Source organism: Camelus ferus, chromosome 12, assembly GCF_009834535.1.
Source record: "Camelus ferus isolate YT-003-E chromosome 12, BCGSAC_Cfer_1.0, whole genome shotgun sequence".
Classification (NCBI taxonomy): domain Eukaryota; kingdom Metazoa; phylum Chordata; class Mammalia; order Artiodactyla; family Camelidae; genus Camelus; species Camelus ferus.
The window spans coordinates 35,703,581-35,716,689 of NC_045707.1; the positions used below are offsets into that span (position 1 = coordinate 35,703,581).

General features: G+C 42.2%; 1 protein-coding gene across 2 annotated transcripts in view; it reads right to left on the bottom strand.

Moving 5' to 3' along the window:
• Positions 1 to 13,109, bottom strand: part of CPM (carboxypeptidase M) — a 75,273-nt gene that overhangs the window by 13,822 nt on the left and 48,342 nt on the right. For both annotated transcript variants that reach the window (XM_014563455.2, XM_032493370.1), the window contains exons 3-4: positions 10,857 to 10,954; positions 11 to 183 (exon numbers count right to left, since the gene is read on the bottom strand). In XM_014563455.2, coding sequence (XP_014418941.1) covers positions 11 to 183; positions 10,857 to 10,954 — 271 coding nt within the window. The remainder of the gene's footprint in view (positions 1 to 10; positions 184 to 10,856; positions 10,955 to 13,109) is intronic.

A 13,109-nucleotide genomic window follows, 5' to 3' on the forward strand; every position in this document is an offset into this window, starting at 1 on the left:
TCATCCTTACCTGCCCTTATTGTAAAAACAGTCAGGCTTTTGGACAGCTTCGAATCCATCTGGGTTCATTGAAGGCATGATGTGTATCCTGGTACTGTTGATTAGATTTGTGATTTCAGGGTCTTTTCCATCACTGGTTACGAGATACTCAATTAAATGGAGCAGCAGTTCCCGCCCTACCGACTGTGAGTATTAAAGAGAAAAGGATATTGTCAGGTCCAAGGAAAACAGTTCCCAGAGCACAAACTTCCCAACAAGAAACTCTGCACATGACATTTGAGACCAAAACCAGTTGTCAGACCACCATTTCTTAATATCCTGATACGCCGACCCGTGGCGGTCAATCACTGGTGTGCTGCAAAATATTTGTAAAAGGGTTTGTTTGTTTTTTTAAGTTAATTTTTGAACAAAGTACCCATCTGTAAATAACTTACTTTAAAAAAACGAATTAGAGTGGAGTAAATGTTATTCTTATTATCATATTTCCTATTTGCTTGTCTTCCAAGTACCTTCTGGCGCTGTGGAGAGAGGGTGGGGAGCTAGAAATTAGGCAGGGGAGTTGTGCACCTTAGTGAGAACCCACCGTGCATGACCCGGGGGATGAGAGACGGAAGGCCCCTGCAGTAGACATGCAGCTTTTAATAGAGGAGACTCCAAGTGTGTAACAGGCAATTTAAATAGGTTTCTGACTTCCATATTCCCCTATTTCCAAGTTCTATTTCCAAATTCCCCTCTTGCACATTTGTGCAATTTTGACCGTATCTCTGTATTTCTGATTTCTGCATTCTCACATTTCATTTGCACATCACCCTCACCATTTTTGCCATATCTGCATATTATCTACAGTATCATTTAGTTTGTATTTTCTTTTAAGTGGCTTACTTCTTACTTACATTAAAAATGAAAAACTTTGTATAATTACCCTTTTGCTACATATGTTTCTAATTGTACAATAAAATAAAAGCCTGACTGAAAACAAACATGGTCACATTCACCTAAAATTACCTTATGTACCAATAGTGGCTGGGAAACTGAAAGCCTGTGAAAGATCTTGCTTTATAATCCCCAAGGGAGAGATCTATTATTTTTCTTATTTATTTATTTTTTTAAAGGAATTCACATTTTAGCCTTCTGGAAATATTTGATTAGGCTCTGTTAATTTTCCACCATAATCCTGAGTTCAAAGACTCTAAATAAGGAATATTTACCTCCTACATATAATCAGATGCCACTGAGGGGTTAGTAAGTGGGAAATTGGGACAGCGGGTGATTAAATCTGGATGGGGCTGCTGACGCATTAAATGCAGGCAGTGGGCAGGAAGAGCACGTTCAGTTATGAGTCCACTGTAGGAGTTCATTGTTGTGACAGAAGATGAGCAGTTCCATGCTTTATGCCTCTCCTCAGCAAGCAAGATCACATTGTATGAATTTGTTATCCTAATGAACACAGAATAACTGAAAATCCGACTGAGAAAATTTTAAATAGATGAATTACGTATTTACATAAATTACACGTATTTACAGGTCGCCATAAAATTCAGAGTGGAACTGAGTTCAGTTCTGACTTCAGTTTTTCCTACTCACGTCTACCTTCCACCACTGATTTTTGTTTTTACACTCAAAATTGTCACTTGAAAAAGGTCCTTACAAACTAATAACCAAAATAAGTAAGTCACACGCTGGGTTTCCAACTCAGTGTTTTGGAAGCTCAAACACATTTGGAAGCTACTTACCGGCTCCCCTTGAAACGAGTGTAAGTGGGAGGCTGTGACTCTTAAGTTGTGAAAGGTGGCTTTAAATGTGGACAGCGTGATTGAAGGAACTCTTCTGGCAAGGGGTTGGGGAAGAGAAAAAGGTCAAGGGAAGGGAGGAGGAAGCGAGATCTCTAAATGCTGGCTGGAGACTGAAGAATGGTTCTGTTAGAGGGATGTACCAGAAAAAACCTGAGGCCCATCCGAATCCTAAGTCAAATACCGAGGGAACCACATCACAGTCCCCACGTGGTTCTAAATGTGAATTTCCCCTTAACTGCCTGAAGCCAACATGCTCAGCATGCCGGAACTCAAGACATGAGCTGGCAATAAAATTCATCCACCCACTAGCAAATGAAAACAAAGAAGAGTAAGGTGCTGTGATAAAGCTATAGAATTAACCAGATTAAGCAACTGGGGTGGTGTGGGTACAAGAAGGTAAAAAGTTAAGGTTTATACTTAACAGGGTGGGCAAAGGAGGATAGAAAAGGAGAGAAGACTTCAAAGTGCTAATTTCACTTTTCATAGCAACAGGGCATGAGACATACAAAGTTTAAGAATATTTAAAATCATTATAATTTCAAAGTTTTTTCCTAATTTTTTCTTGACTTTAGAAGACTCTTCTGATAACTAATTTTTTTTGAGAAAATACTTACCAAGCTCATTACTTCCGTTTCACTTCAGTTTTATTCCATTAAATTCAAGTAAAAGTAAATCTCATACTTTTATAGATAACATATAATATGACACATTTTATTTTATGTCCCTTTGATTCCCTTCATTCTCTTACTACAGAAATACACAGATGTCCAGAATGGTGTCTAGCAAATACTACTAATAGTGGTTTCTGAGTGATAGTTTCTGAATGATTTTTATTTCCTTTTATCTTTCTAGTGTCACTTTTTAAAAGACAACCTATGTTGTTTTTATAAAAACAATAAAATCATGATTCTTCCAAGGAAACAAAGGTGTGATCAAGGTATTTTGTTTGTCTCCATATTCCAAAACAAATCACAAGGTTTTTGTGTTTTTTTTTTCAGTAAATGTTGCCAATAAGGTACATTTTAATACCACGCATCTATATGTCGTGGTATCTGGTGTGCAGTATATCAGGTATGATACACTGTTTCTTTAAGGCACATTGCCACATGATATAAAAAACTATACAAATATGTTCAGTTTTTCATTTATATTTAAGAATGCTGCAGCAAGATGGATGGACTTGAGGGAACCATGCTAAGTGAATTAAGTCAGACAAAGACAAATACTGCATGACATCACCCACACGTGGAATCTAAAAAGTCTAACCAACTAGTGAACATCACAAAAAAGATGCAGACCCACAGATACAGAGAACAAACCAGGGGTCACCAGTGGGGAGAGGGAAGGGGCAGTAGAAGGGTAGGGTTGTAAGTGGTACAAACTGTCGGCACAAAACAAGCTACAGGGATTTACTGCACAACACAGGGGTTACAGCCAACACTTTATAACAACTATAAATGGAGTATAAACCTTAAAAATTGTGAATCACCACTCTGTACACCAGCACATATGATACAGCAACTACACTTAATACATTCTTTTTTTTTTTTTTTAAGATTTTCCATGTTCTGTCAGACAGTTTTGGGAAAGCCTGCTCTTACCAAAAGGCACTCCCATCCCTAAGACTTCCATGCTGTGCTCCTGCCATGCCTTCCTGGCTCCTGATTGTTCTCCCTGTGACAAACCCTGTATTTTGAAGGCATAAAGAATCCAGAGAGTTTATAGGAGGGCTTTTGGGAGACTCTGAACTTCCTGAAATTGAATACAAAAAATTTTTTAACTTTATTTATGTATTTATTTTTACAATATGTTTTTAAAATTGAAGTATAGTTGACATACAATACCATATGCTACAGGTACACGGTACAGTGATTCACAGCTTCAAAGGCTGCACTCTACTTACAGCTATTACAAAACACTGGCTATAGCCCCTGTGCTGCACACCCCTGCAGCCCACTTTACACCTGACAGTTTGTTCCCCACAATCCTCCACCTCCACCCTGCACCCCCCCACCTCCCTCTCCACATCTGCAAGTCCATCTCCTTTCTGCTACATTTACTAGTCTGTCGTATTTTTTAAGATTCCACATGCAAGCAATAATCCCACAGTATTGTCTTTCTCTGTCCGACTTATTTCACTCAGAACAGTGCCCTCCCCAAGTCCAACCATGCTGTACACCAGAAACTAATACAACATTTTAAATCAACTGTACTTCAATTAAAAAGCAAACAAACAACCCATTTAAAATATGGGCAGAAGAACTGAACAGACATCTTTCCAAAAGAGAAAATGCAGATGGCCAACAGGAACATGAAGAGCTGCTCAACATCACTAATGTCAGGGGAAATGCAAATCAAAACCACAATGAGACACCATCTCACACCTACCAGAATGGCCATCATCAAAAGAACACAAATAACAAATGTTGGCAAGGATGTGGAGAAAATGGAACCCCTGTACACTGACAAACCACAAGTTCTTAACTGCAGAGGGTGAAATAAAACTCTTGAAAGTATGATAAAGAATCAATTTAGAGTCAGATAATTTAAAAAATGGTGAGATTAACTCCCTGTGAAATTTCTCTGTTTAAGTCCTTTTTTCTTGGATCATATTTTCCTGTCTGAGTAATGGTGTATTTATGCACATATTATTCAGATTAATTCTTCCCAACCTTAATATAAATGTCTCAAATACTCATGTTTTATGTATGGACCTCCCTTGATTTAAAATTAAGTCTTGGAATATGAAACCTTAGAGAGACTAAAACTTTAAGAAAATGTGGTCAAAACAGTTTCCATTGGCTTAACCAGCCTGTCATGTGACACTCACTTCCTTTTGTGAGACTGTAGACTTAATGCAAGAAGCCCTAGAGAAGAGACTGGACGGCTGGGTGAGCACCAGCTTCTGGAGTCTCACTATCATGCATCTGGTAAAATGGCAGTAACCCAGAAAGCAGAAAATAAATTACCAGCTTTACTTCAATTCAGTCAAGTTGGAATTTGCCAGATAAAAATGGGTGTTCTAGCTCTTCTAAGAACGTTTGTAAACAACTGGAAAAAACTTTTGAGTTAACAGTCCATGACTTGGTAGTGTACGGTGTGAGAGTGAGGTAGAGGGTAGCACAAAACCCTCAGCTCTCCTAATGGCGGAGTCTGTTTTTTAAATGCTATGCTGGGGTGCAACTTCTTGGGCAGGGGGTGGGGGCGGAATAAGCCTGGCAGTTCTGGGGTTCCACGTAAGTGTGTTACAGATTTGATTCATTTGTCTGATTGCCTGGCTAAAACCTTTGTCTTCAAATATTAGCCTAGATATTACATTACCTAGCCCACTTTTCCGTGGCCTCCCACAGTCTGGGTTCCGTGACCTGCCTATGTGGCCCTTTAACTTTCCTCACCTCTGCGACCCTAATGCTGCTCACATACATTATGGCGGCCTGACAGACCCCGAACGACCACCCCTTCCCCTCTCCAAACTCCACTGTCTAAGTTTTGATGGCAGAGATTCTTTGTATCTGCTTTCCCTGTAGCCCCGGTACCTTGCCCGGCTCCTGGTACAGCATGTACTCAATAAATGATTGGTGATTACTGTTGCCAAATCCGTTACAAAGTTCTGACTATTCAGAGGCACTTTCTGAACACATGAGGACTTAAGGTTCTTAGCGAGGGGAGACCTACAAACGATCGTTACTTCATTGGAAGGATTTTCATTATTGAACACATTTTTACAGGGGTGGGGACCAGCAATTCTGATCATGCCAAGGACTCAGGATCTAGATACCCTGGCCCAGGCTCACCAAAAAAAAAAAAAAGGGGGGGGGGGGGATAGAAAAAGGATAGTTGTATGAGGAATTTAATCCATGAGTAAAAGGAATTAGATACTTCTGGAATAAAGATTAGTTCTGTCTAGATCCCAAAGGAAAGAATTAATTATCCAAAGCCATGTTGTATAACCGAGAACATTTTGTCGGCATCTGGGAGAGTGGTGGAAAAAAGGGCTCAGGAAGTGGCAAGCTTTAATTTTTGGTTTTGTCTTAGTGAGTTTGGAACCTCTATTGCATGTTGACTATACATCCCAAGATTTTCCAGGACAGGCCCTAATTTTGGATATTATATCCTCTTGGTCATGTTAAATTATTAAAATAGCATCTAAGTACAGACATTTAGGCATACAACCTACATCCCAAAAACTGCCTCTTATACCTAGAAGGTGTATTAAAACCTTTTATCTTTTATTTTTAGGTTGAAAAATATGATCACTATTATCCAAATTCTTGCAGTGCTTTTCAATTATATATCTGGAATCCAATAAACTATAAATTAATGCCACCAAGTATGAAATTCTAAGTGTGATATGGGTATTTCAAAACTCTATACCCAAATAAACCCTCAGAGTAAAAATAATTCATTGTTATTTAAGAAACAGAAGCTTAAAAAAAATCTCTAGGAAAAAAAAAAGAATCAGAATTGGTAATTCAGTTAAGCTTAACAGACTCATACTGAGTACCTACTCCCATACCTCTTAGAGACCACGGGCCCTGCGGTCAGGGGAACTTTGTGCACCCGACCTCCAGACCTGCACTTTGCCCGTTACTGGATTAGCTTAAAACTCTAGGCACCCAAATTTCCAAGCTCACAGTCATGCCTCACTTCAGTATTCCCATCAGAGAGGGATTATAGGTGTTTTAACAATCTAGAGATTGCCTGAGTATAAGAATTATTTTACCTGCAAAAATTTTTAAAACACGGGACAGTAGATGGACACCAAAGAACAGGAGGGCTTGAGGAAGGAGCAAGGAGTGATTTTCCAGGTTTCTCTCCTGTACCCACGTTTAGGCTGAGGGTATTAGCTGTTTCCAGTTTCAGGATGTGGTCCCAGAGTTCGGCAGAGCTGATTTTAGATGACAGGTTATAGTTTACTACAAAGCCAGCCAGTAGCAGAATGAGGTGGGGGTGGAGGGCAAGGCGGACACAAACCCTACTCCCAAACAACGTGGATGTTTGTGGCGTAAGGGCTGGGGAGAGAGCCCCGCCCATCCCTGCCGAAGAAAAGCAGTGATTAGACTCAGGTGTGCCAGCACCACCAATGAGAAGCCTGTGGAAAGTAAACCTACAGCCGGGGCTTCCACGATCTGACATGCTGATGTGTGTACAAACAAGAACAACACCTGTCAGACTTACTAAAATGAGAAAGATTAGAACCTCAGAAATATGTCTCCCTCGTTCTGAAAAAGCATGAACAGCAGGTGACAAAGGCTTATCAAAGGTGGCAGGTCGCCTTCTGTCAGCTGCCCAGTGTGATTCCCCAGCAATCAAGGAGGGGAGGCGGGCAGCAGGCACGAGAAAGGGACAGGTCTGGGAGGTGGAGACATTCACCCTCGTCTTACTCTAAGAGTCGCTACTCCTTCACATGATGAATGAGCCTCATCACAAGGGGCTGGAGCAGATGGGTATCCATCCAAACCAAAATTAATTTGAGATAGATCATAGGCCTATATATAAGAAGGAAAACACTGAAAAACAGAACTTTCCAAAGGCAGTGGAGGGCATCAAGGTGGCAGAACCAAAGCTGGGTAAAGCTCAGAGCTCAGGCCCCGAGGACCAAACAAAAACCTGGGTTCCCTTCTTGGTAAATGCACTAACAAACACGCCTTCTGCAGAAGTGAGCAAAACAAGTGATGCCCACAAAGCACTCAGCGCAGTCCACGCTCACTGAATGTTGGCTACTGTTACTCCCTTCTTGTCAAGCAACAAGGGAACCGGGATGCCCGATCAACGCGGCTTCCTGAGGACGTGAGCCCACGCCCTGCAAAGTGACGACAAGAAGAGTGTCATACAAAACAAGAGGTTTGAATTCACTTCCTTTGTAACAATTCTCACCTGCAAATGGGCTGTTTGAAGTTGATCTGGCTACGCATGGTGTGCTCTGTGCATTCCTGAGTGCAGCCATGCTAATGAGCCTGAACCCTCAGCAGCGGCCACGTCCACTCAACTTCACTGTTCCAGACACGCACTGTGGCCTGAATCCCACCAACCTTTAGATCTAACTTCCAGTTTGAAGTAAACAGAGGGACTAGAGGCACAAATTTGATGATATTGTAAGGAAGGAAACAAAAAAATCCAGATTGTGGGACATTCTGCAGGACACACAGTGGATCAAGGTCTCTTCGTTAAGCCTAGCGCCATGAAAAGGTTCTTTAATGGCCAGATTGAAAGTGATACAGGGACATGTCAACTACGTACGACGCGCGATCTTGGAGGGATCCTGACTGGATAACGTGGGGGACGTTTTGAGGACGACTGGGGAAAGCAGAACGTGGGATGTAAGATAAAGATAGGTAAACATTTACTGACATGTAAGAGTATTACCTGAACAAGCCCGACAAATGGCAAATCGGCACAGCTCATTTGGTGAAAGTGCTCACGAACACACGCACAGGCAAACGTCGGGAAGGAGCAGTGATGAGGAATTAAGAGTCCTAATTTATAGGTCAGTGTGCGATGTTCTCTTTTTTATTTATCTGTATTTCTTCTAAGATGTACATACGTTGATTTTGTAATGGTAACAGGTTATTTTTAATTTAACAAAGATCTGATTCTAAAAGAAGGCATAATGAAGGAAGGTGAGAATCTGGGGAGGGAAGTGGTGTGTGTGATCAACAGAGTGGGGGCTTCCTGGTGGTGCTGGTGCTCACTGTCATTTAGCCATGGGGCCACGTGTGGGGGACACACACACACACACACACACACACTCCCTCTCTCTCTCTGAGGTGGGGTCCCGGGAAAAGCAGAAACATTGTAAAAATACTGTGGTCAGTTCTGTCCACCACGCTACTCAGTACACATAGAACCCCTGGGGGATTCTCTGCACAAGGTCCACAAACTCCTAGAAGATCCATGGGCCCTGAGATCAGTATTTAAAGTCTGTGCCAGAATCTAACCGAAGGTTAAGAACCACTGCCCCAAATGTTAGCTCTGCTGCTTTTTAATTCTGGGTTATTGAAAACGCTATTGAAAGAAGGATGAGGAAGGCGCTTAGACCCTCTAATCCAAGTGACCCTTATAAGGCCATCAAGCCATCACTTTCCCCGGCTGCTGGTGGCACCAGGAGGGCAGAATATACAAGATCTCACAGTCAGGACAGTAAGTTTCTCAGTGGCCCCCAGAGCCACCAGACGCTGCTACCAGCTGGGACACACAGAGGGCAACAGGACTTCAGGTCCTCACTCCCCAGACTCACTGGGACCTTCTCCCCCTCCATAATCTCAGTCCTTAGCCATCCTCAAAGAATCAAAGTGAACCAGAGAGCCCTGATTTGATGGGATACAGTAACTACCTGGAGGGCAAGATGTCAAAAATTTGGGAAAGTGCGAGCAAACTCAGGGGTGAGTGAGGTGAAGGGCTCTTCTTTATCTTTGGAAGTTTCCGCTCAGAGGATTAATTTCTGAGCAGCAGGTTGCTACCTCCGAAGTGCCGGGAATTCAGTAAAAATGGATTCCATGGGACCTTGATCAACTGACTAGATAAGCTAAAGGGAAAGGAAGCCGAGGCTGCTGTCTGTAATGAACAGTTGTTTTATTAAAAACAACTTTGGTCAGACTCCCAGCAATATTAAGTCTTTCAGATCAGAGGCTTTTATGTTAAAAAAAAAAAAAGTGTAACAGGAGGATTGAACTTCCATCCACCCAGAAATCAGGTTCAAAGACCAACCACTCTCTTGGAGGCAAGTGTTGGCACCTGTGCTCCAGCGGCAAGAAGCGCCCCTTCTCAGCAGGACAGGTTGAGCAGCGTGCCTAGGAAAGGCAGAATGTGTGTCACACGGTGGGGGGGGGGGGGGTCCTGCTCCTGCAGAGCCTGGGTTTGGGGACGGTGAAGGCAGGACAGGCTCAGCGTCTGAGTAGTGCCCGCCACCCACACTTGCACACTTAGAAGTGTTTTCACAAGTCAGTGGGTTATACTTATTGGAATAGGCATTCATGCTGGCACTCCTTAAAGTTGAGTGTGTTTTATAAGGTGTTACATCTTCTTCTGTCAATGTTTTTTACTGTGAAGACAGGGGACTACCTCCTCCCCGCCCCCACTGGTTGTCCAGAGGTACGGAGTCCTAGTGAACAGAAAAAACTGCCTCTGTCACATTCTTACAATACTCTGAGGAAGTGAAGTGAGAAACAGAGGGGAGCATCTTCAAACACCTGGCAGGAAGGGCTGGGCAGGCAGAAGTGGTAAAAGGGTATTTTGCAAAATAAAAAATATTGTAAACAAAACAAAAATAGAGTTTATCCCCGATAAGATGGAAAAGAGACAAGACGTTATGATGGAATTTAAGAGTGTGTTGAATGGTGGGTATGACAGAACTCTAAGCTTGATTGTCTAAATTTAAAGCATTGAAAACATTGAGTATTAGATTAAGAGGAAGTGGCCAAAGTATTCAAAAAGGCAGGTATTAAGAGTTTGGAGATGGAGGGTGGGAAGGGATAGACTGGGATTTCAAAATTGTAGAATAGATAAACAAGATTACACTGTATAGCACAGGGAAATATACACAAAATGTTATGATAAATCACAGAGAAAAAAATGTGACAATGAGTGTGTATATGTCCATGAATGACTGAAAAATTGTGCTGAACACTGGAATTTGACACAACATTGTAAAATGATTATAAATCAATAAAAAATGTTAAAAAAAAAAAAAGTTTGGAGAGCTGGTTGGAATCCTCTGATTATCTGGGGGTCAAGTATTATACTGCTCCTTTGCTGGGTCACCTTGGTGCTGACCAGGAGGTGGGAAAAACTAACCCAGGCAGGAGTTCAGGGATTTGGCTGGAGGTTCAGAGCTGGGGCACCCTTGTTCTTCAAGCCCCCCAACAAAACAAGCTCAGGTTACCCACACAGGGGAAACAACCAAATAGCTGTGATGGTCCTTACATTCCCTCAGACAGCCTCACTGGAAGACCTTTCTAGATTCTTTGCTACAATGTGCCGCTTCCTTAGCATTTACACAGACTGCAAGACACCAGAGGGGACGTGTCTCTGGTGACATGTCAGATGTTCAAGCCACGTACATACCTCATCTCCGTGCATATTTGCCACGTATTTGAATTCCGGAATCCCAATTCTGTGCTCCTTTGGAGAGCGTCCCACAACAAGAACCCACAGGTTTCTGCCTTTACAGGGAAGAAAAATAGAGAAATGAGTTGTCTTTTAAAATGACAAATGAACTCTGGGAGCGTGAGGATAGTGAAAAAATGACATGCTTCTCCCACCTGAGAAATGTTTCAGGACAACCTCAGTTCACGGGACCAACACCTCCGTTCTTTTAGTTTACTGCCAGCCAAGACCCTTGCAATTTAGCACAAATATTTAACTTCTTCTAGAATGTGACTTTTCAAAATTGAAGACTTAAAACTGAAGACTTATTAAGGCTCCACAGATCTTACTTTTCCAAAGTGTGTACGTGGTTTTCTCTGAGTTCCTGGTTCTTCATAGAAGCGATTGGGCTACTTCACATAATTAGACCAGCTTAAATTCTAACTGATGGTTGACTGAGAGGATGCCCTAACTCTCAGTGTAAGGAAAGTGAAAAAAGCAGCAGCAATGAAACACGTAACTCAGAAGGGAGATTGTTTTTAAAGTAAAACCTGAATCGTGTGGTATCCAAATGCTCAAGTAACACAGCCTCTTAGCAATGAGTGTCCCTGAGGGGCCTGAGTCCTGTCATGTGACCTGGGAACCACATTCCATCCCAACAACACATCAAAGAAAACTTCTAAGCCCTAACTCGGCCAGATGGTGTGACCTGGGTGGGGGAGGGCAGAGACGAGAGCTCACTGAAGATCTGCTCTGGGCAGACGTACAGCTGCATCTCTGGGTCACGTTACCTCCAGTGAGCCCTTGTGCTGACACAGTGAGATGGACTTTTAACCAGACTTCCCAAATGAAAACACCGATCTTCAAAAAAACATTAAATAGACTGCTTGTGAACATACAGCCGGTAAGAGGCTTGGTCCAGAGCCAAGACCTGAATCCTGGCCTATCTGACTTCAATTCTAGGGCACCTTCCACTAACGAAAACTGCCTCTCAAGATGCTCGGTTTCCTAATCAGTAAAGTGAAGAGGTTCTTTTCGATTCTAAAATCATCTGGCTTTTTAAATACAAACACTTTAGAATTCAAGACTGGGGAAATGTATGTTTGACGTCCACCACCTAGATACCAAGCTCACTTACCTGTGTTAGCTAAGCCTTCTGTGGAGCTCAAGAACCCAGGGAAGGAATTTAACAGCAGCTCATGGGCTAACGTGGAGGAGGTTTCTACAGAATTTCAGGTGTAGTTCTCCCTAAATCTAGGGGTCCCGTGGGCTGGGGGATCTTTGGTTGCCATTAGGAATCCAGGGAGAAGTACATACTGGATTTGTCTTTTTCACCATTGATTCTTAATTTATTATGACAATTACAGGGAAATTTGTCTTGAAAGGGTCATGCTTTACACTTAGTTAACTGCAGAAATTCTCAGAAAACATCCACAAAAGGCAGTTTATCTGACAGATGCCACCTGTTCAGTGCAGAACATTTAACCAGGAGACTAGACCCTACAAATAAGTCACACTCTCACTGCCCAGTAAGTTTCTGATCTAGCGGAAACAGCAACACGCAAACACGTAACTGCACTAGACTGTGACAGACGTGATCACAGAAGCGTGTATAGGGTACCACGTGGGTGTAGAATAAAGGAAAAGACGGTTAATTTTTTCCAAAGAGGGGGCTCACAGGGCTTTACAGACGGCTTTAGACCTGACTTCCGAACAGGGTTCTGAATAACAGCTCCGAGTTAGCCATGTGGACAAACACAGTCCATCCACATCCATTTCCTGCCAGAGCCACCTAACCTTCCAATCCCCAACAGCACCAATTCTCAGGTCATCTGAGGCTTTAATTCCACCAAGTTAACACTTCCATGCGAAGCTAGGAAGAGCTCCTTCTGAGCTTTTTTCTATTAAACCCAGCTCTTTAGGTTTCCTTGTGGGGAATTCTTATCTGTAGCAATTAATACTTTTCAAGGTAGAATATCCACAGACTTGTACAGAATATGGTCTAGTTCTCTCACAGGCAAGGGGAAAAATTCAGAATCATCTCCATATATTGTTTACCAATTGTTATATTTATAACTGCATTTGCCACAGCTGACCAGTGATATAAAAAATAGGGTAAGACAGCAAAAACCTGACTTGATATGGGGATCCAGTACTATTTGGTTTAAGGAAGGAGGGAAATAACCAATAAAACCTAAGTGGAAAAGTACTTTGGTGGTAACTCAGCCTCGA